The following is a 27214-nucleotide window of genomic DNA, read 5'->3' on the forward strand; positions in this document are numbered from 1 at the left end:
CAATTTCAGTATATATATATATATATATATATATATATATATATATATGGTGTCTTTTGTTGATTTTTAGAACTACAGGTAACAAGGGAGAAAAACTCATGTTAAACTTATGGCTCAAAATTAATTATGGGAGTGGCTTTAGAATGATTTGGGTGATATCCTCTTATGCAATGTAATGTTAAAATTCATTGTAGATAATTTGTATTGATTTTTAATATAATTCAAAGCCTAGTATTTGATGACTATACTTAGAGAAAGTCTCATCTAAATTAGGCATGCTTGGCTTGGTCATTGTATGATGATCTATTCATGATTTTAGCCAAATTAAATCGGTTTCGGTTTAATATAAATACAGATCTTCAAGATCACTTCACGGGAATGCTGAAAATTTGAATTATATATATATATATATATATATATTAACAAAAGGATAAATGTTTAAGGTGTCAAAATCTAAAGACAGGGTGTATGATTTGGGTATTCTTGAAGATTTTTTTGTTAAAAAAATTTATGATAGAAACCAAGTCGTTGATTTGTTGTTGTTGTTGTTTTTTTTAATCATTAAAACACTAAAACACTTGATGTGCTTATAGGCCTTATATTTAACAACATAAGCAAAATAAAATTTAATTGTTGTTTTTTTTTGTTCGTTAACTCAAAAATTGTAAAGTTCTTGTTTACAAAACAACAATTAAATTTAATATTTATTTTAAAATAATTCAGTCTGTTTACTCAACAATTCAAGTTGTAGTTTGAAAGCATGACATGTTCCGTACCATTGAACCCAAAAAAAAACATGAAAGAAAAAAAAAGAAAGAAAGAACAATTTTATTAAAATTAAGAGAGATTTTCTGTATTTTATGAATTTTAATTTTACCTTTTTAATTGTTCAATGAAAAAAAATAAAATATAAATATATATTAAATAATTAGCACAGTACGGGATTTGCCCTACTTTTATGTTATGTTCACTAAAATGGGGCCCACGTATTACGGAAAAGCATCCACTCGTTACGTTAACGCCATTCCATACCATAGCTTGCTGACGTGGCTCAAAACGAATCATGTGGGCCCATCTCTCTCTTTCTATCTCTCCTTTTTCTTTTAGACCATTTCTTCTCTAAAATCACGCTTCTTTCTAGCTTTTTTTCTTGTTTTTCTTTTTCTATTGTTCTTGTTCTTGTTGTTCTTGTTGTTTGAGAAGAAGAAGAGGTAGGCGAAGAATGGATGGAAGTGCATTAGATGAATTGATAGATAGGCTGTTGGAAGGGAAGAAGAACAAGGGCAGCGGCAAACGAGTTCAGCTCAGCGAGGCTGAGATTCGCCACCTCTGTGTTGTCTCCAAGGAGATTTTTCTCAGCCAACCTAATCTCCTTGAGTTGGAAGCTCCCATCAACGTTTGCGGTACTTTTTTTTCCCCACAAATTTTCCTCCTTTTTTTTCCCTTTCCTATTTTTTCATTTAAATCTTATCTGATTTGATCAAAAAGCTAATTTTTTTCATTTATGATCATACACAATGTAGAATGCCCGTGAAGTGTTTGTTTAAATGCCACAATGAAAAGTAATGCTCGTGTTTGTATAAATACCGCAATGTAATATTACTTGAGTTGTTTTATTGTGATGATGATGACGATAAAGGTGGTGGTAGAGTGGTGGTGGAATGCCCACATAATGCTTGTTTAAATGCCACAATGGAAAAGCATTGTTCTTGCTTTATATAAATGCTGCAAATGTTTAAGATAATGTTGATGATGTTATGATGGACTTGGAACAGGTGACATCCATGGACAGTACTCAGACCTTCTGCGGCTGTTTGAGTACGGTGGGTTCCCTCCGGCATCAAACTATTTGTTCCTCGGGGACTATGTCGATCGTGGCAAGCAAAGCATTGAGACAATCTGCTTGCTCTTGGCTTACAAAATCAAGTTCCCGGATAACTTCTTCCTTCTCCGAGGCAACCATGAATGTGCCTCCATCAATCGAATTTACGGGTTTTATGACGAGTGCAAGCGCCGGTTCAGTGTGCGTCTGTGGAAGCTTTTTACTGATTGTTTTAATTGCTTGCCTGTGGCAGCAGTGATAGATGATAAGATACTCTGCATGCATGGAGGGTTGTCGCCGGACTTGGATAATTTGGATAGGATAAGGGTGATAGAGAGGCCAGTTGACGTGCCGGACCAGGGATTGCTTTGTGATCTCCTGTGGTCTGATCCAGACAGGGAGATTAGAGGGTGGGGTGAGAATGACCGTGGCGTGTCCTACACTTTTGGAGCTGATATGGTCACTGAGTTCTTGAACAAGCATGACCTTGATCTCATTTGCCGTGCTCATCAGGTACTATCAATGCATGTTTTTATTCAATTTATTTATTTTTGATGAAAAATTGCAAAATGCATTCATGAGTGTCAGGTATGTTAGTATGTTACCTTATATGTCAATATCATAATAGGTTAATCTTGATATGTCTTAACATATAGGGAGGCATCCTCTTTTATAAATTGATATAATTTATATAGTTGTGTGTATCTACATAGGCAAGAAATCCTCCCTTCTAACCTCTATATAATGTATAGTTATTGAGGTAGAGGATTTAACAAAACGGGGATTAAAAGAAGCCATTTTTAAAACTCATTTCAGTCATTTCCTATCTTTCCATTCATCTACTCAGACAGTATCAATGGACATGATAAAAACAGGGTTGTATGTGTGAAAAAACAAGATTTGCTAATCTTTATACAGTTGCATATAAATGAGTGTTATATGCCCAGTTGAGTAAAAGCAACTCTAGAGTGTTTGTGACTATATAGTAATGTAGATTTCAGTGAAATTTATTGCTTTCCATTCTTATTATGTACTTGCTATTGTTTGCCTGAAATAATGATTGTGGAAATATCCTCCAATAATTGATTCAATCACCATGAGTTCTATTGTTTTTGTTCAGATTCCCAAGTGAAGGATAATTAATGTGTTTTTATGGAGGTATAAAACATCAAATCTCAAAGTAATCACATGAATGACAGCACAATTAGAGAGTCTGCGTTGTAGAAGTAGCATTCATGTTGAAACACACCATTAAGTCTATAACTAATGTTGCTTAAGATGAACAAATAGATTGATGAGAAAGTGTGAAATTGTGCCTTTTTATTTTATTGGATCAGGTAGTAGAAGATGGATATGAATTCTTTGCTGATCGGCAGCTCGTGACCATATTTTCGGCTCCTAATTACTGTGGTGAGTTCAACAATGCCGGTGCACTAATGAGCGTCGACGCAAGCTTGCTTTGTTCTTTCCAGATCCTGAAGCCTTATAGAGGAAAACCCCCAGGCCAGACTCCAGACTAGAAGAATTCATCACCCCTGAATTCAAATTCCTACTTGGAAACATGAGATATTGATATACTGATACTGCTGCTGTTGCTTCCCATTTGCTTGTTATGTTGCTGATTTTTTTTTTTCTAAAATTGCTGTTAATTTTACTTTTTGCCTTTTTTTTTCAGGTTAATTCATGATGTATTTATTTTGTTCCATAAGTGATTTGTCTTTGAATCTTTCTGTATATATGTAAAACATTAGATTCAATTTGAGTCCGTGAATGCATTCCATATTTCAAAAAGAATCATGAAATAGTGTCCCGACTCCCTAATGCAACTTCGGAGGTGGACTTGAAAAGTATTTGGAATACTATTTTGGAATAAATAGTATTACCATTTCAAAATTTTATTTTTTATTTCAGCAAGGTCTGGAAAATATTTTTCCCACCCCGCCCTGGCCCGAAATATTAAATATTTAATTTAAATATTATATATATTTTATAAATATCTAAATAAAAATTAAAAAAAACCCATATATTTATTTATTTATTTAGCAATTTTATTAATAATTAAATAAACATTTGTATAAAAATTTAATAAAATTCTATATTTATATTAATTATATTGCATTTTTTAAATTTTTTAAAATTATATATATAATTTATTGGTGATTGTATTTGTTGTTATTTTATGTTAAGTCGTATTTGTAAATGAGTTTCTCAAATATTTAAAATTTTTATGGTATTTTTAACAAATATTTTATAAAATTTATTTTAATAATAATATTTTAATTTATTAATCCAGGCCGGGAATCCCAGAACCCGAAAAACCCCCGAGGGAACGGGGATAGGAAAAAAAATTCCCCGTATTTGGATTCGAGACCTGGTTCGGAGATGGGAGTATAATTTCGAGGTTGAAAAATGTATCCCTCGGTAAATCCTCACCCTGTTGACATCTTTAAGCAAAATGTATGTTGTGCTCCATCAACCAAATCAATAATTGTATTAGTAGACTTGACTAAACATAAAGAAAAATTAAGAAGTAAGATTGTTTAGATAATTATACCTTTATTTATCTTTTCATTTAGGATGTGCAAAATAACTAATACTTGTATATATATATATATATATAGGGGGGCTGATGTTCTTGTGGACAGTTGGATTTCAGTCCAACAGATTTGAGATATGAATGAATAGTAATTACTATACTTATAACATGCCCACAGTGAAATGGATGATGTATAATATTTTAATATGAATTGTTCAATCAATTTCAACATAATAACTTAAATCACAATCATCCTATCTCTAAAAAAAAAAAATTATGACTACGCCTCTATATTGCCCTCTCCCCTTTTATTTTTTAAAAAATCGGATGAACCAAATATGAATATATATATATATATATATATATATATATATATATATATATATATATATATTAAATTTTTTTAAGGTAAACCTCAAAAATTTTGATTTTAATTCTTCTAGCAAACTTTACATCTTCTTTCTTGTTTCGCCACCAGATAAGCTACAACAAATGGTTTGTGTTAAAAATGAATTGTAACAAGTCATTGGAAGATTATTAACATGTATAAATTTGTTAGTTTCAAATAGTGTAATTTTTATAAGATAATTTTTACTCGTACAATACTAGTTTATATTATTAATTTTATTTAATAATACAATCAAGTAAACTAATACGAAAAATAAATTTTTATAAAAACATAAAAATATGAATTTGGAAAATAAAATAAAATGTTATAATAATTTTTTACTAATCAAACATGGTTTTTTTAAATTGACAATAAAACAAAAACAAAAACAAAAAACAAAAATGACTCCAAATGAGCCTTTAGGGGTTTTGCCTAGGTATGTTTTTTATTAGTTCGAATGATATGTTCCTTCCCACGTTCATGTTGACTTATTATTATTATTATTATTATTATTATTATTTTATAGAAATGATAAATGATATTAATGTTACACAAGATGGGTGCCAAGGCTACAGTAGTATAAGCCACCCCTAAAAATTTCTTAAAGGGGATCATTCTGGGAGAGTGGACCTGAGATGGGGAAAATATCACAATCCTGAAATCATGGATTAACATCAGTTTATAATAGTTTTGGTATTTATTTAATAAAAAATCGATATAATGGAAAATTGGATGGATTTTTATCCCTGCGTTCGGGAGCCGTTCACTGGAGTTGAATCTTTGGATTTCTTGTGGATTTGGCCACGAAAGTTGGTGTTTTTTCGGCCATTTCTGCTGTTGTGAACGAGATTTGGTTGTCAAGATCGGATTTTGGAGCACAGGTTGCGATTTATGGTAGGATTTGCTGCTTTTTTGGTTGTCAATATCGGATTTTGAAGCACAGGTTGCGATTTATGGTAGGATTTGCTAACTTTTTGGTTGTCAATATCGGATTTTGGAGCACAAGTTGCTATTTATGGTAGGATTTGTTGCCTTTTTAGTTGTCAATATCGGATTTTGGAGCACAGGTTGCTATTTATGGTAGGATTTGCGGCCTTTTTGGTTGTCAATATCAGATTTTGGAGCACATGTTGCGATTTATGGTAGGATTTGCTCCCTTTTTGGTTGTCAATATCGGATTTTGGAGCACAGGTTGCGATTTATGGTAGGATTTGCTGCCTTTTGGTTGTCAATATCGGATTTCTGAGCACAAGTTGCTATTTATGGTAGGATTTGCTGCCTTTTTGGTTGTCAATATCAGATTTTGAAGCATAGGTTGCGATTTATGGTAGGATTTGCTGCCTTTTTGGTTGTCAAGATCGGAATTTTGGATCACGCGTTGCGATTTATGGTAGGATTTGCTGCCTTTTTGATTGTCAATATCGGATTTTGGTGCCCTTTGTTTTCTCTTTGGGATTTTATGTAAATTGTCCAATATATTGTAGCGCGGTTTTGTGCGAGGAGTTGGGCTGCATGCAGGCGAAAGGAGGAGAGTAATTATCCCTTCCTGGAGCTTTCTGTGATTGTTATTGATGATTTGCTGTGGGAGTGGAAGTAGCCAATGTTTGTATCCTAATTTGGGTAAACGTATCTAATTATGTGCTTTTGCATGATCTTATCTGATAATTCCAACAAACCTATTCTTTTTTTTTTATGACTACTAGTATTTTCTTTTCTTGGTATTACACTTGTAAGTTAATAAGATGGATACTTTATATTACGATGATAGTTCATAGTAGCATGAATGCATAAATCCTACCCTTGCCCGGACTTAGAATCTGAATCCAATTTACCCCTCCTTGTTCTACTCTTTGACAGAGATCTGAGTTACACTCTGTGTTTGCTTAGTATGCTTCAGCAGCCAATGTTATTGTTAAACATGGAGACTGATAGAGAATATGCTGCTTTAAATGAAGGTATGCAATATGCTATTGAACATGTCCGAGCGTCCAAATTCTTCAAGGATCTCATCATTCAAATTCAAGAAAACACTGAGATGGTTTCGAATTTCAAATGAGCCCCTCTGGTTGTGTATGGACTTGGCAGCCTCCAATATAACCACGCCGTAAAATTCCATCTATCTCATCATTCAAATTCAAGAAAACACTGAGATGGTTTCGAATTTCAAAGGAGCCCCTCTGGTTGATAAGGAGTCATTTTTATTGTAGAATGGTGTGAAGTATTGTACCAATATTCTGCAAGGCTCAACCATTTCATCCATTCTTTTGGAAGGTCACATGTCGTGCACCTCAAATAAGTCTCTAGGGACCTATTCACAACTTCACTTTGCCCATCTGTTTGGGGGTGATATGCTGTGGATAAGTGGAGTGATACCCCTTGGAGTTTAAAGAATTCCTGACAAAAGTTGCTTGTGAATACCGGATCCCTGTCAGAAACTATGGTTTGTGGGAGACCATGCAACTTGTATACATTTTTTAGGAAAGCTTCTGCAACTTCTTTAGCTGTGTAGGGGTGAGCTAATCCAACAAAATGTGCGAACTTGGTGAGTCTATCAACAACCACCATCACAACTATTTTTCCCTCGGACTTAGGCAGTCCTTCTACGAAATCCATGGTTAAATCAGTGAAAATTCCTGTGGGTGGGGGCAATGGCTGTAGGGTACCAGGTGAAGCCACATTCTCATACTTATTCTGTTGGCAGTTCAAGCACTTCCTTATATAGTCTCTTACTGAGCTCCAAATACCCTTCCAATATAAGATTCCTGCAATTCTCTTCCCAGTAACGGCTACTCCCGAATGCCCACCCATTGCGGAATCATGATACAGTTCCAGGACCTTATTCTTAAGAGCATCAGAATTGCCTACCACTAGTTTTCCTTTTCTCCTCAACTCCCCCTTTTCCCAACTGTAATTCGGATGTGAAGAAGGGTCTTTGATCATCTCTGCAATGATTTTTCTCAAGGTTGAATCTTCTTCCCAAGATGATTTAATGGCTGCCAATAGTTGATCAGGAATTATGTACCCGAGAATTGCAACAACAGTCATGCCATCGGACCTAGAGAGAGCATCTGCCACCAGATTTTCAGCTCCCCTTTTGTATTGAATCTCAAAATTGAAATGTTGCATTTTGATTAACCATACCTGTTGAGTAGGGGTGGTCAGTCTTTGTTCAATCAAATATTTTAAGCTCATATGATCAGTCTTGATGATGAAGAAATCATTTAACAAGTAGTGTTCCCACTGTTTCACGGCAAAAAGAATTGCTAACAGTTCCTTTTCATAGGTTGACAATAACTGCTTGCTACTTGATAAAGCCTTGCTAATAAAAGCTATAGGGTGCCCTTCTTGCATTAGGACTGCCCCTATTCCCCCACCTGAGGCATCAGTTTCTACAATAAAGGTCTTGGAAAAATCCAGTAGCTTGAGCACGGGTGCAGTGATCATTTTCTGCTTGAGCTTATCAAATGAATCTTGTGCATCTTGAGTCCAATTGAAGTTTTTTTTTTAGCAGGCTATTAAGAGGTTTTGCAATCTTACTGTAATCTTGTACAAACCTTCTGAAGTATCCCGTCAGGCCTAGGAATCCCTTCAACTGCTTTACATTGATTGGTGTCGGCCACTGTTTCACTGTAATAATTTTCCTTGGATCTGTCCGTACTCCCTTTGCAGAAATTATGTGACCCAAATACTCAATGTTATTCATACCAACCTGGCATTTACTGGCCTTTGCAAACAACTGATGTTGTTTCATTAAATTCAATACCTCTTGCAAGTGATGAAGGTGCTCCTCTCTGGTTTTGCTGTATACCAATATGTCATCAAAGAAAACCAATACTGATTTCCTCAAAAGTGGCCTGAAAATAGTATTCATTAGAGATTAGAAAGTGGAGGGGGCATTTGTTAGGCCGAAAGGCATAACAATAAATTCATAGTGGCCCGAGTGTGTCTTGAAGGCTGTTTTTGCAATGTCTTCCTCCCTCATCCTTATTTGCAAATATCCAGACCTCAAGTCAATTTTAGAAAAAACTGCAGCACCCCCCAACTCCTCTAGCAATTCTTCTATCAAGGGAATTGGGAACTTGTCCTTAACAGTCATTTTATTCAAGCCTCTGTAATCTATGCATAACCTCCAGTAATTATCCTTTTTCTTGACAAGTACTACAGGGCTAGCAAAAGGACTTGAGCTTGTTCTAATCACTCCTGCCTTCAACATGTCTGCAATCATTGTTTAAATAGCATTTTTCTAAATTGATGCATATCTATAAGGTCTGCAATTAATAGGTTGAGCATCTGGTTTCAAAATGATTTTATGGTCAAACTCCCTATGAGGAGGAAGTCCTTGGGGCTCCTGGAAGATATCTTCATACTGCTGCAACAATCTGATCATTTCTGGCCATTGATATTCACACATTACTTCCTGCCATGTAGAGTTACTGGTTCTCTGGAACCTTTTCACATCCTTCACACTAATAACATTAACATTATGCTTCTGGTTAAAATGACTCCCCACCAATAAATATGGCTTCCCATTCAACAGAAACTGCATAGTTAAGTGTGTGAAGTTCCAACTTATGGTACCTAATGTCTTAAGCCATTGAATGCCCAATATGATGTCATAACTCTCCATTGGCAACAAAAATACCTCATATTGAAACTCCTGTTGATTCATAGTCCATTTAAAATCTGGGCACATTGCAGAACATCTCATCTCTTGACCATTGGCTACCTCCACCCAAATGCCCGGTACATCCACAATTTTACAACCTAGGTGCCTGGCCAACCATTCACTAATAAAGTTATGGGTGCTTCCGGTGTCAACTAGGATACACAGTCCCTTCCTTCCATATTTTCCTCTGATCATCATAGTCTTGTTGTCTCCCGTACCCCATAGAGCATTTGCAGATATCTGACCCACAGGAATTTTATCAACTTCTTCATCTTCAACAGCCTCTGCTTCAACTACCTCTTCTTCCTCTTGATCATCCAACACCTCCCTGATTTGCATTACATATATCTGCTTCCTCTTACATCTATGACCGGGAGCGTACCTTTCATCACACCAGTAGCATAGGTTTCTTGCTCTTTTATCATCCATTTCCTTGCTTGAAATATACCCCATAGGTCTTTTGGACCCTTGATCGGGTTTAGCTGCATTCCAATTCGGTTTTTGGTATGTGCCCCCTCTTTGGTTGCCCAGAGAAGTGGTGACTGTGAGAGGCTTGCTGTAAGGTCCCCTGGGAGGACTAGACATAGATTTAGACATCGGCCATGGTCTGTTCTGGATAGCTGCAACAGTTATTTCTTGCATTCGAGCTAGGGAATAAGCTTCTGCCTATGTACTTGGCCTCAACATCTGAATAGGCATCTGAATCTCATTCTGTAGTCCTGATAGAAAAAGACTAAGAGCTTGAGTTTCAGAAATACCTGCTTTGGGGTATAATTCGTCAAATGCATCATGGTACTCTTGCAAGGATCTCTCTTGCTTCAAGTTTCTCAATTCCGCCAAAGGATCATCATATGCACGGGCTCCGAACCTTGCCGTCAACGCCTTCGCATACTTTTCCCAGTTCAAGTAAGCTTCTGAGCCCTTTGCCTTAACATATCCCTGGTGCCATAGAATGGCTCTTCCCTCCAAGTGCAAAGCCGCAACCTTGATCCGATTTTCAACACTGATTCCGCCTACCTCGAAGAAGTACTCGGCCCTTAGCAGCCATCCCTCTAGACATTCTCCCTGGAATCTAGGAAAATCTAGCTTCGTCGATGCACCCCAAGGATTCGCGACACCCCCAGAGTTCTCCCCTCTTTCTTCACTGTTAATGCCCTCTTCGTTCCTTCGATCTACGGACCCTCCCACTTCTCCCCGTGGCTGAGCCACTCCCACGATAAGCGCCCTCAATTCGGCCACCATCTCCTGTAGCTTCGCCTCTTGACGTCATTCCGACTCAATCACCATTGTTGTTATCTCCTTGCGCCATTCCTGAGATCTTGTCTCTATCCCTGCCATGGTGAAACCCCTCAACCTTCTCTGATACCAATTGATGGAAGCGTTCTGCCGATTGCTGTAACCCTAGCTGGTCCCCTGAAAAGGAAAGAAGAAGACAAGGAAAATTTGGAGAAGGATATCAATATGGTTACTGAACTTCTCACTTAGTCATAGCATAGTTTCCACATAGGGTACAAACATTGATATATATATATATATATCAAGAGAATTGACCAACTGTAGATAAAGAAGACCAAAACCCTGGCCAGCTGTCTTCCACTTCGGATGCTTGTCTCTAACCTTCTAACAGTTCGCATCAGTGATTGATGAGATGCAATTGGAGAAGGATTTCAGATCGAATTGAATCAATGGAAGCCAACCGATCGGAGGAGAGGGATCGAGAGGGAAGAGCTTGACCACGGACGGAGGCGGAGAAAGAGATAGGGCTTGTTTGGATTATCATATAAAAAAAAGTGTTTTTTTTAGTTTAGTAGAAGTGATTCCGGAAAAAAGTCATTCTCCAGAGTAAGTTTAGCATTTTTTGCCTTTTATGTTTGGATTAGCTTCTTGTAGAAGCGAGTGTAAAAATAAAGTTAAAAAGCTGTTTTTCAAAAAGCCGGGTCATGACCGGTTTTTGAAAAATGTTTTCAACTTTTTTACGACTTTCACTGAAAGCTCAATATAAACAACTTTTTTTGAATCCAGAAATACTTAATTTGTTAAAAAGCATTTTTGGGCTTTAAAAAAGTCAATCCAAACACCCCCATAGAGATGGGCGAGGGGAAGCAAGTGTTTTGTTCCCTTGATAACCTGGTTTATTTATTATTAAAAAATAAAAATAAAAAATTTTCTAATTATCATTGCATCACAAAAAGAGGAAAAAACAATAAATAACATATAAATATATAATCAAAAACATTTTATCCATTATTTTATTTTATTTTTCCCCTCACAAATATCAATTTTCCCGGGAATTTTTGCAATGCAGCCTTACTTAACTCTAATTTAAATTATTTATTTAAAAAGTGCTTAAATTTTAAATAATAAAAAAAACGAAACATGACAGACAATGATTAATTAAATTCCAACAAATGATAATTATGATGAAATAAACTCAGTTTCAATTCAAACGCCAAAATTAAATGGCTGGCACTGTAAAGATACAGGCCCAACAAAACACTCATACCACAAAAAGTGATACAAGATGCACAAAACAGACCACCAAATCCAAACAAACACAGAAACAAACCAACTGAGGATAAGAGGACATCCTCACAAACTCCCTCAAAGGAAAAACAGCTATCCCCATGCTACTCTCAGGTGCCTCCTCGGCAGCAGGGACCACCCCACCTGTCAGGATCCTCGGCTCCAGGAACTACAAGCTTCTCTTGACGACACCCATGGTATTCAAGAACCTCTCCTTCGCGTTATCTGCAAGACCATCAATCCAAAACAGAAACATGCTGTTAATATTTTGGATAATACGGCACGCAGGAAGAATTTTCTTAGTCTTATTTTTCATGGGATTTCATTTTAGTTTGATGATGATTTGGCAAGCAATGACATAATCAGTGACGATATATACATTCAATGAACCTCAGAATGAATGGGAAAGATTGACAAACACCGCACATAATAATAATAAATATAAATATCAAATTGAAATGGCATGGCAAATGACACACCTTAGACATCACAAATGTTTTCACTTTCTAAAAAAGAAACAAATAATGTTGCAATTTGCAAACTTTGCATATAATAATAGTTTGCATTATTATAATATGGATAACAAGTTTGAAGTATAATTAAATAAATTGAATTATTTGCTGTCAAACATTGGGATTATCACTTTTTCGTTGTCATGATGACAGAGAGAGAGAGAGAGAGAGAGACTTTAAAAGAAGCCATGCATTTTTTCAGTACACTGATTACATATGCTGTCCTTTCCAAGGACACACCCACAAGATAGTGATATACAAAAATAAAATTCAGCCCCAATGATTTTTTATTTAAATCATGCTGAAATGAAATTATGAAACTGACATTTTTCTTGAAACAAGAAGCAAGACTTCTACAAGTATCAATTGATTTCTAAACAAAATAAAATGTGCATTCAAAGATGATGAAATGCAAGATTTTTCAGTGGCACTGAAACTGGGAGGTTCAAACAAATCCATAAATCACTATTCTCACTATGTGATGTAATTTCAAAAGTCAGGTCATAATAGTCTTTTGAATGAACATAACCAAAGAACTGTTTGAAACATAAATATGAGTACCATATGAGTTGTCAAATAAAATACAAGTTCTCTCATTATTCATGTAAATGATAAGAAATTCAAGCATCAGTAGAAGGCAGTAAAGGTAAGCAGATTGCTAAAAGTCAATAACTTATACAGAAAATGGTTACCTTTATGGATTTACTGCCCTTGAGGAGGAAGAGGATGATTGCATCACTGTTTCTTGTATGAGCAGTTGAATCTTCAAGCTAGCTGACAAGCAAATCATAATATCTTTCCAACTAAATTTATGATAATGAGACAATACCATAGATTTCCAAGTAGATGCCAGCAGATGCAATTGGATACATATAGCTAGAAGTAAAAGTTCAGCTATTAAGAAGATGCTTGAAAATTGAATTCACATATAGTTTCCCTGAAAAATGGTAGCTGTACCTCAGTAACACAGTCCTTGTCCTCTTGTACCTAAATGCTTTAGTGCACACAGCAACACATATAGCAACCGATAACTAGGACATGATTATGGTAGAAGTTGCATTAATGATTTCACAATGTTGTATAAATTCAAATCATGGTAATGCATCTACACCAAATAACAAATGATCCGTATTAGGATTCAAACAAGTAGGTATACAAAGTACTAAATGAAGTAACTAAATGTCCAACCAGTAGTATGTCAAGCTTCATAAAATTAAGAATGCAACTCACATTTAAATCAATTGAAGTGATTTGATAGCAAGCAGAAAGCAGATAAGAAAGGGATTAGAAGAATAGTTAGATGACCTCTGCCATAAATGAGCCATGTTCATCTATAAAAGTCAGTTCAGAGTTCATACCAAGTTCATTGTGCTAATAATAACACATTCTAGAGGCAACACGGAAATAGCAAAGACTTTCTGCTACTCATTAATTAAACATAATCATGATACAAGACTCCATACATTAGTTCGAAAATGCTAGAACTAATGAATGCCAATAGAGATTATGACATGAAAGAGCACCATATGAACATGCTAAACAAAAAAAGGACTAGATCATTTAACAAATCAAAATAATTTGCTTATAGAGGGAAATTACTCAGTCAACACATCATTGGATACAGCAGCTCAACAGATCACAAGCAATTCTCTATCCAACACAAAAAATTGTTTTCGGATCATCACAACCTTCATCAGCTAACAATGCAGCTTAGGATTCACTCCCTTGTTGTTAGATCCGGCAGCCAGAATAATACCCTCCAAGAATACAAAGAATATCCACTACCACAAAGATCAGTCAACAACATAACAAGCCAATACCATCAGTGGGATCTCTTCCTGCCATGGACAGAAGGTGGACAACCTTCGAAGAAGTCCATCAATGCCATCTCAAGATCCTCAACAGAATACTTAATATACACCTCAGGATGACGACCACTTTCTATATGATGTCGAAATCGGCCAAGAAATGCCCTGTAAGCAGGCAATAACCTCTCTGATATCGAGATCCTTAGTTCCTCCCTGAGCTGAGGGTCTGGCACAAACCATGCAGCTTGAGTGCGATAAGCCTCATCAAATGCTGCATTGAAGGCCTTAAACCTTTCCCTCAGAGTGGACTTTGAAACCCCTGAGGAAAAACTCCCACTAACATGAATTCCCTCATCTCGCAAGCAATGCAAGATTTTCACCCAAGCAGTCCTTTGATAACTGGTGGCCAATTGTCGGTATTTCCCAGTAAGCCTCCTCAAGTACTCATCTCCAATCATTCCTCTGAGCTCAGGCGAATCCTTGACTTTGTTGACAATGTAATGCAAGTTGTTCATCAGGAAAAGGTGTGACAAAGCAGCATCTTTGTATAGGCTAGCCTTGTTTTCCAGATTGTGTTGCAAAACAACAATGATCCAGACCAAGTGGGAGGCTAAAGGAGTTCGATTATCAAGGTCTGGGAAGTTGATTTCTGGATGATCTGTGGTCTCTTCCCCAGAGAACCTCGCCGAGGGAGTGGTGACAATGAGTTCATTCAGGGTTGGCTGATAATCGGAGATGAGACTGATGTAATTCATCACATAGCGAGTTAGGGGATGGAGTGTACCTCCGGGGACAGGGATCCTCGAGGCTTCACGAAGCACGGCATTCTCGAACTCGGAAAGGGTGCCCCTTGCGGCCTCGGCGAGCCGGGCAAGGATTTCCGCCGCCTGCGTGTGGATTGACTCGGCCGGGCCTGACCGGAAGATGGCAGCGATGTCGGGAAGGAGGTCGGACAGAGCGTCGTGGAGGTCGAGGATTTTGAATAGCTTCTCCGGGGACCTCCGGCCGATGCTGATGGCCTCTGGGAAAGACAGAAGCTGGATGGCGGCCCCCTTGACGGTCTCGGCGAATGGCGCATCAGCGGAGGAGGGAGTACCAAAAACTTGGTCGCAGAGCCGGCGCTCGCTGGCGAAAAGGACGCGAACGCAGGCGCGGGCTGCGCGGATCCATCGGCGGATCTTAGCCTCCAGGGCCTCCCACTCGAGCCGCTGGACGTCACCGATGCTGAGCCTCTCCACACCGAGATGCCGCAGCCCGGTATCAACCGCGGACTTGCGCGCGCTACTGTAAGCTTGTGCGCACTCCCTCGCGTACCCCGCCGCCACCATCCGCTCCGCGATGCTCCGCAGGTCCTGCACCGCGTCCGGAGGCACCAGATCGATCTCACGGATGCTGCTCGCCGATCGGGACGCGACCCTGGTCGATCCACCACCAGGGTCATCCTCCGCATCGGAGAGATTCCGGTCATGATCGTGATCATGATCATGATCGGACGAGAGGGAGGAGATGGAGAGCGAGCCGAGATCAAGCGATTCAAGGTCAGGTTCCGCGGAGCGGGACAAGAGAAGGTTGCGGAACTCATCCTCGAGTCTAGCCATGGCGATCTGAATAGTATTCGACGGGGATCGAGAGGGAGACGCCGGAGCAGGTGAGGAAGGTCCAAGGGATTGCCGGAGATGGTCAATAGCGCGGAGGTAAAGCTCGGCATCGGCGCGATCAGAGCCATCAAAGAGCATACGATCGTGGGAAGGGGAAGCCACCGGGTCCCATCGATGGATGAGCTGCTCAGCAGCCTCAACGTCGGCGATCGCCATCGCCGGAGACGGCATCGCGGCCTCGGAGGAGCCGGACGAGGCCATGGAACTCGAGGAGATCGGGTGGTGAGATTTGAAGGCTAGTTTTCCGGCTTAGAATTATTTGAAGGCTTTTTGGTCGCGAGAAAACAGCGCCATGGCTTTTGTCTTCATCTCTCTCCCTGCGAAATTACCACATTACCCACCCCTCCGTAGACGAATCACCGTACCACTAGCATTAAATCCGTTTGACACGTGGCATAACAAGGGTAGTTCAGGTAATTCATGCGTCGTTGTTCTTGGGCTCGGTGTGCGAAGGGTGGTAGAGGTTGGGCTTTTACATTGCTATTGAAGCGAGAGGTTTGACTTTGACTTGAGAGAATATTCCGGCAGCACGTGAGCTGCGCATGATAGGTGATGGCCGGACGCCACGTGTGCTTTGAGATTGCTGATCTCGCTTGGATTGGTGATCTGGCGGGCTTGTGGAATTCCTGGGCCGTGAACAAATGGAGCGGTGGTCTTGGTTGTGGGCCCATCACTTGAGGGTTGTAATTTTGAATTTTGAGTGGACTTTTTGGAAAAATTGACAAGCGCTTTTGCAGAGGAACCCTTGCATGTTGTATAATTATCAACAATGATATGAAAGGTGAAAATAATGAGAGAATCTCATAATAGAAGCCTTTCATTTCATAGTGAGGCCCCCCATCCTGCCATCCATCCATCATATTAGCTGAGCTAAGATGTTGTTTTTCTTTGTCGTTTTCCTTTTTTTTATATAATAAATTATGGTTTTTTATCCATAAAAAAATAAAATATTATGTGATGAGATAAGGTGGCGATGATGGGCTCGTATGAACTGGCTTTCTTGAATTCATGCCTATTGGTCAATCAATCCATTCAAATTATGGAATGTTCCCAGTGAGACGGATGTATGAAAGACTAGAGTATTTTACTTATATATATATATTTATAAATGTAATCTTCTAGAATTTATACTTCGCAGAGTTGTTATACCGATAAGGATTTGATTATTTTTCAACAATAAACATAATTAAATCAGTTTTTTACACTATATATATATATTTTTCAACATAAGAAAATACCTTGTTGTTTTATATAATTTGAATACTCTTTTTTTCCAACTTTATATTTTTCAACAATTTCTTGTATTGTTTGTCAATCTAGTATGTCCAGTCAAAAATGCATTAAAAAACTCCAAAACTACTACTTTATTTTATGACCTTCATTGGAAAATTATTATTATACATATTTTTACTTAAAAAAATAATTTTTTATTTAAATGATATTTATTAGTTAATTATTAATTATAAATATAGTTTAAACCATTTATGTAAGTAGGAATATTACTGTTTATTAAGATTTGTTTATCACCGTTGGATGTTGATCAAACGGTATATAGATATATATATAACGGTGAGAGTTATAGTTACTGCTTACTAGAACATGCGAAGCAATCCATGGCTAACAAGGCTCGTGTGCGCTCGTTCTCACGCTCTAAGCTCTGCTTCGTTTCACACGTACCACTTGTCCTGCGCGCTCGATGCGTGCGCCGACGCGTGCGATCTCCGCGCCGGCGCGGCCGTGCACGCACAAGCCCTCCAACTCCACCATTCCTTTTCAATCTCGAACAAACTCCTCAAGCTCTACAGTGTTTGTGGCCATTTCCATCTCGCCTACAAACTGTTCGACAAAATGCCTCAACGAGACATAGTCTCATTCAACACCATGATCACCGCCTCCGTCCGCGCGCGCCGTGCCACGCTCATCTCCGTCGATCTGTATTCCCGAATGCGAGCCGAGAATGTGCATCCCGACCACATCACAATCTCAGCGCTGCTCGGCGCTTCCAGTCATGTCAAGTGCCCGCATTTCATCGAACAACTCCACGCTCACGCCATTCACTTGGGTCTTTAGCTCCAATGGCTTCGTCGGAAGCGCTTTGGTGAATGGATACGAGAGATACCGAGGTCTGGATGAAGCTTTCCGTGCATTCCAGGACATTGCTGAACTGGATTTGGTCTCTTGGAATGTTATGATCGATGCGTGCGCACGGAGCAACAACAAACGCCGCGCAGTGGATGTCTTCTCCCACGCGAGACGTTGTAGTGAGAGCTTGGATAGCTTCAGCTTGACAAGTGTTCTCAAATCTTGTTCTGAGCTTCAAGACTTAAGACTCGGCATTCAGCTACATTGCATTGGTTTGAAACTTGGATTGGATTCAGAAACACCATTTGGGAATTCACTTGTGACAATGTATTCAAGATGTGACGGTAAAATGGATTCCGCCGTTCAAGTTTTTCGACGAATTCCATCGCCGAACATTGTCTCATGGACCGCAATTATTTCGGGGCTGGCTCAAGATTCATTGGCACAAGAAGCCATTAGATACTACAAAATGATGTTGAGTGCAGGTGTCATTGAGAATGAGTTTTGCTTTGCAAGTGTACTCCCTGCATACAGCATTGTTGCAAGATTGGAGCAGGGTAGACAAGCTCATGCTAGAATCATTAAATCGGTATATCAATCCGATACCGTGGTTGGAAATGCACTCATTGATATGTACTTCAAGTGTGGTTGTATGGAAGATGCTAAATTGGCATTTGAGACGATGAAAATCATCGATACGGTATCATGGACAGTGATGATACTTGGGTTTGGTCAGCATGGTAAAGGTTTGGAAGCAATTGAGATTTTTCGAGCAATGGAATGCAAAGGATTCAAGCCGGATAATGTCACATTTCTTGCTGTTCTATCTGCATGTAGTCATGGGGGTTTAATACAAGAAGGACTAGATATTTTCCGTTCAATGACCGATGATTACTGCTATAACCCGAAACAGAGAGCATTATGCTTGCATTATCGATATGTTTGGTCGTGCTGGAGAATTCAAAGAGGCGGAAAAGTTCATTAAGGAGCATGGGATTGAATCTGATTCATTGGCATGGGAAGCACTTCTTGGTGCTTGTGGAATGCATGGGGAGAAAGAACTTGGTGAAAAATCAGCAAAAGAAGTTATGAAGTTAGAACCAGAGAAAGATGGACCATATGTTTTGTTATCAAATTTGTATGCAGAGAAGAGAATGTGGGAAGAGAAGGATATATTGAGGCAAAGATTGGATATCTCTGGGCTAAAGAAGGCAACTGCAAGTAGCTGGTTTTCATGCATGAAAGATGATTCCTGAATTCCATTATTTTGGGAAACTTATAATTTTTGGCTATTTGGTTAAATGTGTATGATATGCATACCACCATAAAAATTATATAAAATACCTTTTTTGCTGTGAAATCACAGATTTTGTCTAATGGTTAATCATTTTTACTCTTAAGGTTGGTATACTATATATATATACGTCTATATAAATGATTAAACTACTAGTTTATTTCTTTGAAAAAAGTACATTATAAAACTTGAGATATTAAAAATACAACTGTACAAGGATAGACTTAAACGATTGCCTGAGATGAGATACTCAACCGGTGCATTAGTCCAAGTCAACTGGTGCATAAGTCCAAGTCAACTGCGTGTGGTATAAATTATAAAAGCTTAGAAAAGTTGAGATTTTATTTGATTGTTGAGTCTTGAGATTTATCCTAAATAATTTTTTTTTAGTTTGTGGGTATATAATAATATAGATGAGGATGTGAAATATATTTTTAGTTATCAAGTCCAATTCACTAAAAAAAATTTAAAATGGATATGCATCATATTTATTTATTTTTTTTTAAAAAAAATGTGGATAAACCACATCTTTATTGAAATAGCAAAGGATACAGTAGAACAGTAATCTCACCATAGGTGAAGAACAAAACTAAGTGGTGAGGAACAAAAACTAAGACTAACATAATGCAAAAAAGCGAGGAAAAGATCAAAAGATAGGAAAAGTCGAAAAAAACACTCGGATCCTGATCATCGTCCGGTCAGGACAGTGTAGGGACTACTCCTGTGCTACATCTGAATCTTGATCACCAGAATGAGTGGAGACTCTGGCACTAAGGAAATTGAGGGAGGCTAAAGAAAACCAAGAGAGCAGCATGTTAGCATATGCATCATATTGATGTACCCAAAAATTTTTTTTTTTTAAAAGTAAAAAGTATTTTGATAAGTTTGAAATTGTGTATAAATAATTTTGAGTTTTTGAAGGGGCAATTAGTAAAATCTTTGCCAAAAGCAAAACTCCTTCCCAAGTCGCCACCGCGCAGTCATAAGCAACAGTGACTCAGATCCAGCTTTCTACTCTGTCGCTCTCTCTTCTCCAGAGAGCTCTGCTGAGATCTCCAATGGCGTGGCACTACCGATCCAGTAGCCCAGCTTGGGTTGTGATTCTGCTCGTCCTTCTCCTCTTCTTTGCTGCTGATGCCTCTGTTCATGACTACACCGGGGAGAAGTTCGCGGCGAAGGGAAATGCTTTCGTGCTTCATGGTGGTAGTGAGGGTCTTTACGCTTCGGTTCCCAGCACTAATTCTACGCTACCGGACAACGGGGATTCATCCATTCGGTAATCCGTTTGTCATTAGTTTTCTCTGTTCTCTTTCAGATCTGTGTTGTTTTGCTGGTTATGCTTGGATTTGTAGCTTTTTTCTTTTTATTTTTCTTTTCTGGGGCTTGGGATTGTGAGAATTTGGGGTTTTTGTTGAATTTGATATCATTGGCATTATCTGGATCTGCGTTAAAAATTGTTGTTTTATATTAGTATAGTCATCTTAATGCGATTTAGTGATTATTTATAGTACTACAATGTGAGCTGAATGGAAATTAGGAATAAAGGAAGCGTTTTGATGCCAATTGAGCTGTAGACTGATGCCTTGGAGACTGAGATTGTTGTAGTTATTGGTATGCTTGAATTGAAGCTGACGAAATATTTAAACAAGACAAACTAGTAACTAGGAACAGTTGGAGTAGGGTAAAGATCAGATTTTGGCAACCTTTAGCAGCTCTAGTTAAACTCTATATGTCTCAATTTATGGCAATGGCTATGCTGTAGATATATTTGTTGCAAGATATGAATATATAGGGATCAAGTTGTAAGTTGAAATTTTGGCATAGAAAGAGGAAGTTCATGGATATTTTGATTTTGTACACAATGTGAAGCATTTGGTACTTTCTGCATACAGTTCTCCACTCTTCCTTTCTATGTTATTGTTGTTTTTTGGGTTATTTTTCACAAACAGATTTGAGAAGATTATATTTACAAGGCCAGAGGAAGAGGCTTCCTTGAAGAAAGACAGTGACAAGGTGATAGTTCAGGCCATAGTTTTTGAGGTAGAAGATCGTGATACAATTGGAGGCTCAGCTTACGGAGGTCAGAAGGCTGTTTGCTGCACACCAGATCTAGCAAAATTGGGTGTTTGCATTGAGGGCACAATCATTTATCGTGCGTCCACCCGGAACCCTAATTGGCCACAAGTCTTCACCGCTTCATTTGAAGGAAGAGCTCTAGTTGCAACATTAGCACCAGAAACTATTCACATCACAAGAACTGGAATGTATAATTTGTACTTTATTCATTGTGATCCTTCCCTTGATGGGCTGGTTATAGATGGGAAGACTATATGGAAGAACCCCACTGGTTACCTACCTGGAAGGATGGCTCCTCTCATGAATTTCTTTGGGTTCATGTCTCTTGCCTTTGTGGTGCTTGGGCTCTTTTGGTTTTCTCAGTATGCAAGGTTTTGGAGGGAAGTCATGCCACTGCAGAATTGCGTAACACTTGTCATTGCATTGGGCATGTTTGAAATGGCATTGTGGTACTTTGAATATGCAGAATTCAATGAAACTGGTATCCGTCCAAGGGGGATAACATTTTGGGCCGTGACATTTGGTGCTATTAAACGGACAATTGCCCGTGTGCTTATCCTTGTTGTTTCAATGGGATTTGGAGTTGTGAGACCCACTCTTGGTGGTCTTACCTCGAAGGTGATGATGCTTGGAACAACCTTTTTCTTAGCTTCTGAGGTTCTTGAATTGGTAGAGAATGTAGGTGCGGTAAGCGATCTTTCTGGAAAAGCAAGGCTATTCTTGGTTCTTCCTGTGGCTCTATTGGATGCATTCTTCATTCTTTGGATTTTTAGGTCCCTCGCCAAAACATTGGACAAGCTTCAGGTATGCATTTTTGCTGAATTTGCATTGATATTTGGGGTTTTACACATCCCTACTGCACTTCCTTTTTTTGCGGCTTCTGTTGTACCGATTATGCTATGCTTATGCCGTCTTTTGCTTTGGACAGTCTAGAAGATTGATGGTCAAGTTAGACATATACAGGAAGTTCACAAATGCATTGGCTGTTGCTGTCCTTGTATCCGTCGGTTGGATCTGCTATGAGGTAACACAACTTCCATTGCTTGTGCATTTTAATGTTAGGAACTTCACCATTTCTTATGCTTGGGAGGAGATCAATCTGGTGCTTGATCACATATTAAAATTGTTAATGCTAGTCTTACTATTAAGACTTTTCATAATTTTGTGGTGTGTTCTGCTGGTGGTAAAGAACCTTGTTATTGTCTTTGTACAGCTATATTTCAAATCAACAGATGTATATAATGGGCGATGGCAAAGTGCCTGGATCATTCCTGCCTTCTGGCATGTCCTCTCCTTCTCTCTTCTGTGTGTTATTTGTGCACTTTGGGCACCTTCCCAAAACTCAATGAGGTGAGTCCCCTACATTGCACATGTTTATTATTTTCTCTTATGACTTGTTTTGATTTTGATTTTGATTTTTGATTTTTGATTTTTATTTTTCAAATGAATTTTCTATCAAATTACTTTAACAGTTCCTTGTTTTATGCACACAATTAAGATACAAAATTTGACATCTTTGTAATGGTGATGCTACTATTTGTTATGTTGTTGTGCTAAAAATGTGATTTGATTATTGTGGAACAAGCCTATTTTGTGTATTGCTAACATTTGTTTCCTTGTTTTTACAAACAACATGTCATTCATGTCACCAGGTTACTATTTGTGAAAATTTTTGCTTAAACTGTTCTGAAGTGCCATTTCTTCATCATATAAACTGTCATATGGCCATTTTGCGTCTTTAGATTTAGATAATCTTGTGTAAGATTTTCCAACTCGAGAAAAGATAGCAAGAGAAACTACAGAGATATATTCTGGAACTCAAATCTTTGTTAAACAAATGGATTTACTTTGGAGAGTAGCAGAAATGAGAATGATAACAAATTTTTGTTGCAATTGTTATGTGGAAGTCAAATCTTATCTCTTATCTTTATCTAGCAATCTTATAAGGCTGTGTTTGTTCTTTGGAAAACCACCCACAAATTTGCTTTGCCAGAGTAAAATCACAATTCTCTTATATATTTAGCTGTATCCTTGAACTATGCACCATTATACTCCAAAAACCATGAAGCATGCTCCAATTATGACCTTTTCCGTTTCTGGGAATCAATTTCAGTGCAAAAACATGTTGATAGCTTTTTCTTTGCAGTTTTACATTTCAAAATATTTCCAACATATCTCAGGCACAAACTTTTATTTCAAAAATCATCTTCAACATGAAGTGTTCTCCTTTCCTTGTGAACTCCATACTGAAAATCAATTAAAGAGAAATTAATCTTAAAATTTTCTAGTAAAGATAGTGTAGAGGGATGCATGCCTTGAATTAATCTTTTGTTTTCTTTGCCATCAGGTATGCTTACTCTGGTGATGCAAACGAAGACTTCGACCGAGAGAGTTCTCTTTCTTTGATAAAACCAGGGCCAATTCCCTCAAATGACATCCAGAAATTGGACACTGAAAGAACATCAAGCTTGAATTCTTCTGATCCCCATAACGGAGATATTGAAGAAGATAAGAGGGAGTAATAATCATAGTCATGCATGACATGCTTGCTCCATCAATATTTTACTACACTACTATGAAGATCAGTTCATACAAGCCCTTTTATGGTAGCTCATCTTTGTAATACTTAAGTTTTTCAAGCATGCATTAGTGTTTGTATCTTTATTTATTCTTTTCTCACTACATACTGAGATGAACCTCATTTGAACCTTGTACCGATGAAAAATGTCTATGTTCCATGATGTGCATGTGTTTTTTTTTTTGACATTTTTTCTATGAGTTGGTACTTATGGATTTAAATATAGAATTTTGGTCTTATCTCTTAGCTTAAGTTTTTTAAGGTTGAATTGGATCGAAATAATGTCTTTGGTTTAAAGTTAACATGATGACGAAGTTTGGTTAGTTGATTTTGTTTGTACTTTGATTAGCGAAAAACAATTAATATGTTTGATTTGTAATATCTGAGTGTTTAATTCTAAGTTTACCATCATTTTCCATATTCAAGAACACAGTGTTAGATCTGTGAACCAAAGCACAACTGTTAATTTATTCACCGTAGTAGGAATTCAGTAGCATAAAGCAAATACCCTCAGTTTATCAAATATTACTTCAATCCAAAGTGATAATAAGAAAGTTCTCTTGTGATATGAGAAAGTACAACAGGGCTCAATCTGAAAGGGTGAGATATTTTAGAAAAGGCTCAGCAGCAGGAGCAATAGCATTCAGCTCTCCGGCCTTGGCCAGGGTCGAAATCCTCAAACTGGAAGGCCGGGGCGCAAGTGCAGCCTACCAGAGAATAATGCAACTCAGGGATCCCTACTCGGTGATTTCACGAGCACACTGCCGTCGGTTGAAAAGGATATTACATCTAATGTCGGGAATGATCCAAACCAAACATTTGGCGGCACGGTATACTGAGGACGTTGGCCAGCATCAAGGTCTGGCCCCAAGACTGTCAGCTCGATCTTCCCATCATCGTGTAACTCAAACACCTATTTGAGATTCATGTGAGCCAAAGGCTATGCCAAGTTAAAATAGCGGTTTAGGGCATTCAAATAAAGTTTTACTGACTGTGAGCGGCTCTCCGGCATAGAAGTGCCAAACTTCAGCGCAAGGGATACGATGAAGGTGTGAGACACTCCCGGATGGAAGCAAGAAGTATATTGCCGTACTGATAGGACGGTCGACTTTATCTGTGAAGAAAGTAATTAGAAGCGATAATTCTTCCTTTGTAAAAGTATGATATAACACCTGGTCTTCATTAAAAGATCAATTTGTACTTAAAAAGGTCCGACTTAATGGGAAAAAGCACTCTGTTGCATCTGCAATTTTTTTTTTTTTTCCGTATAGATTGAACATGAAGAAAATCTTTAAAATCAATGACATCGAAGAAGTTCAAAAAAACTTAAGAATTCACAATTGTCATGCTATTGAGGCAAGTGAACCAATAATTATGCTTTAACTTGTTTGTAGTCTCAATTAGATTCATGAATGAAGTTGTATGGATAGACAAAGAATGGAACAGAACAGAGGAAAAGGACATAATGTTTGTTCATTAATGCTTACTATAAAAGTCAAGTAAATGTGCTCAAACAAGTAGTCAGAGCAAGAGATTCATTACAAGAGATGATAACTAAAAGTACAAATTTCCATTTTTGGTCCTTCAAGTTGTTACATTTCCAATTCAATGCATTGATTATACTCTCCAAAATCAATTATGCTCCATTTTTTCCTTTCAGTAGAATAAGGATAACCTCATATTTCAGACAGTACCTCTTACAATGAAAAATGGATACCCGGGACACGACACATGGCCGGAATAAGGTTCAAAGATAACAGATAAACAGTGAGTCCTAATACATTTAACAATCAATACGAATAAATCTATTCAAGCAATAGATTTCCAAACTCTTTCCACAAGTCCTTTTGTCCCCTTCAATACACATAAGCAAAACCAACAGATTTCATACTGGAAAAGGTTTTCTATGTTCCACTCAAAGATCTTCAGGAACTTAGTTTTGATCATTGGCCACCTTCTCACATTAAATAATCTTAAATTTTAACCAAAGAGTGTGAGAACAATTTCATGCTTTAGATCTTCATCACAACTGCATTAACATCAAAATGCTTCTACAAAAGAAATCAAAATCCATTTACAAGGCAGAGGTTATGTAAACCATTAACCACTGAACATGGATATCTTAGATACCAAGATATCAGACAAAAAATGAGTCCTAATACATAATACATTTAAGCAGTAGATGACAGTTTGATTCAATAAACATAACTAAAACTATCATCCCATATCAGACCATACACCTAATTTCATACATAAAAATTCTCAAAAACATAGTTTTAGTCACCTGTAATATTTTCACAATACAAAATCTTAAATTTAAACCAAAAATACCAATAACAGTTCATACTCTACATACACATCACAACTCCATTAACAAGACAGAAGTTTTGCAAACAATTAACTATTGAACATGCTACTCAAATCAGGCATATGATTTTCACAAAAGAAAAAAATAGTAAGAGTCAAAATTATCAGAAAAAAAAAAACCACAGATAGTTTGTGGGGGAATGCTTACATTGAGGTGGAAGTTGAGATTGGGAGAGATTGATGGAGAAATCCCTGAAGGTTTCAGAGTAGAAACCCCCTTCAGGGTGGGGTTTCAGATCCAAAAGTGCCACAATCTCTGAAGCTTTCTTAGCTGAAACAGAAGCCATGTTCATTAACCACTAAAACTAAGATCTTTGCTGAAACCTCCCAAGTCCCAAGGTCACTGGAGTAGGTATGAGAAGGCTGCTTGTTGTGTTTGATCTTGAGGCATATGTGTGGTTGAGATCTATCCTATTCCTCCTTTTTCAGTTAAAGTCCTCAAATGAAACTATTTTATATAAAATTTTCTTATGACTTCTCAGGCCAAGCTTTGGAAGTCCGGATGTGAAAATCTACACCCATTGATCTTATATTTCTTGTGTGAGTGATTCAAGGGAAACATCTTCCAATTGGGGATTTGACTAATTTGAAATTCGAGTTACTGTGATAAATTTCAGTTTCAGATGTCCATGAAAAAAAAAATACAAAAATGCACAAGTTATAATTACTTAAAGAACTGTAATTTTAAAAATAAAAAAATTATTGTTTCTCTTATAGAAATCCATAATATATTTTATCATTTTATGAGTTAAAATACTTAAATTCAAGTCTCATCTGCAGAGGCACATAATAGCTCTTCTACACCCGGTTCTCATACATCATGTCTTTTAAGTTGTCCATATTTTTATTTTGATGTATTTTAATTTGTTTGTGTATTTTTTTAATTATTTTGATATATGTATCT

At 37.6% G+C, this 27214-nt stretch overlaps 5 protein-coding genes across 5 annotated transcripts; 3 read left to right on the top strand and 2 right to left on the bottom strand.

The window, feature by feature from the left end:
• Positions 1 to 1151: 1151 nt before the first annotated feature.
• Positions 1152 to 3592, top strand: LOC120262930 (serine/threonine-protein phosphatase PP1-like). The gene is made up of 3 exons (XM_039270843.1): positions 1152 to 1403; positions 1776 to 2335; positions 3160 to 3592. The coding sequence occupies exons 1-3, from the start codon at positions 1223 to 1225 to the stop codon at positions 3340 to 3342; spliced, it is 924 nt and encodes a 307-aa protein (XP_039126777.1). The 5' UTR covers positions 1152 to 1222; the 3' UTR covers positions 3343 to 3592.
• Positions 3593 to 13852: 10260 nt separating this feature from the next.
• On the bottom strand, positions 13853 to 16179 carry LOC120263450 (exocyst complex component EXO70A1-like). The gene has a single exon (XM_039271353.1). The coding sequence runs from the start codon at positions 16112 to 16114 to the stop codon at positions 14270 to 14272; it is 1845 nt and encodes a 614-aa protein (XP_039127287.1). The 5' UTR covers positions 16115 to 16179; the 3' UTR covers positions 13853 to 14269.
• Positions 16180 to 17533: 1354 nt separating this feature from the next.
• LOC120263340 (pentatricopeptide repeat-containing protein At1g50270-like) lies at positions 17534 to 19306 on the top strand. The gene has a single exon (XM_039271200.1). The coding sequence runs from the start codon at positions 17871 to 17873 to the stop codon at positions 18978 to 18980; it is 1110 nt and encodes a 369-aa protein (XP_039127134.1). The 5' UTR covers positions 17534 to 17870; the 3' UTR covers positions 18981 to 19306.
• Positions 19307 to 20244: 938 nt separating this feature from the next.
• LOC120263715 (transmembrane protein 87A-like) lies at positions 20245 to 24106 on the top strand. Its single transcript, XM_039271685.1, has 5 exons — positions 20245 to 20565; positions 21239 to 22169; positions 22294 to 22389; positions 22579 to 22715; positions 23713 to 24106. The coding sequence occupies exons 1-5, from the start codon at positions 20348 to 20350 to the stop codon at positions 23885 to 23887; spliced, it is 1557 nt and encodes a 518-aa protein (XP_039127619.1). The 5' UTR covers positions 20245 to 20347; the 3' UTR covers positions 23888 to 24106.
• Positions 24107 to 24385: 279 nt separating this feature from the next.
• LOC120262950 lies at positions 24386 to 26693 on the bottom strand. The gene is given in 5 exon segments (XM_039270869.1): positions 24386 to 24608; positions 24610 to 24675; positions 24677 to 24856; positions 24936 to 25057; positions 26459 to 26693. Coding segments are annotated over 5 exon segments (591 nt in total). The 5' UTR covers positions 26604 to 26693; the 3' UTR covers positions 24386 to 24530.
• Positions 26694 to 27214: the final 521 nt, after the last annotated feature.

The sequence above is a fragment of the Dioscorea cayenensis genome, chromosome 6 (genome assembly GCF_009730915.1).
Source record: "Dioscorea cayenensis subsp. rotundata cultivar TDr96_F1 chromosome 6, TDr96_F1_v2_PseudoChromosome.rev07_lg8_w22 25.fasta, whole genome shotgun sequence".
In the NCBI taxonomy this organism is placed as follows: domain Eukaryota; kingdom Viridiplantae; phylum Streptophyta; class Magnoliopsida; order Dioscoreales; family Dioscoreaceae; genus Dioscorea; species Dioscorea cayenensis.

Coding starts and splice junctions, on each gene's coding strand:
- LOC120262930 (XM_039270843.1), top strand. CDS start 1,223: ATGGATGGAAGTGCATTAGATGAATTGATAGATAGGCTGTTGGAAGGG. Junction 1,404..1,775: donor AGCTCCCATCAACGTTTGCG/GTACTTTTTTTT, acceptor GACTTGGAACAG/GTGACATCCATGGACAGTAC. Junction 2,336..3,159: donor TCATTTGCCGTGCTCATCAG/GTACTATCAATG, acceptor TTATTGGATCAG/GTAGTAGAAGATGGATATGA.
- LOC120263450 (XM_039271353.1), bottom strand. CDS start 16,114: ATGGCCTCGTCCGGCTCCTCCGAGGCCGCGATGCCGTCTCCGGCGATG.
- LOC120263340 (XM_039271200.1), top strand. CDS start 17,871: ATGTGCATCCCGACCACATCACAATCTCAGCGCTGCTCGGCGCTTCCA.
- LOC120263715 (XM_039271685.1), top strand. CDS start 20,348: ATGGCGTGGCACTACCGATCCAGTAGCCCAGCTTGGGTTGTGATTCTG. Junction 22,170..22,293: donor AAACATTGGACAAGCTTCAG/GTATGCATTTTT, acceptor TGCTTTGGACAG/TCTAGAAGATTGATGGTCAA. Junction 22,716..23,712: donor CCTTCCCAAAACTCAATGAG/GTGAGTCCCCTA, acceptor CTTTGCCATCAG/GTATGCTTACTCTGGTGATG.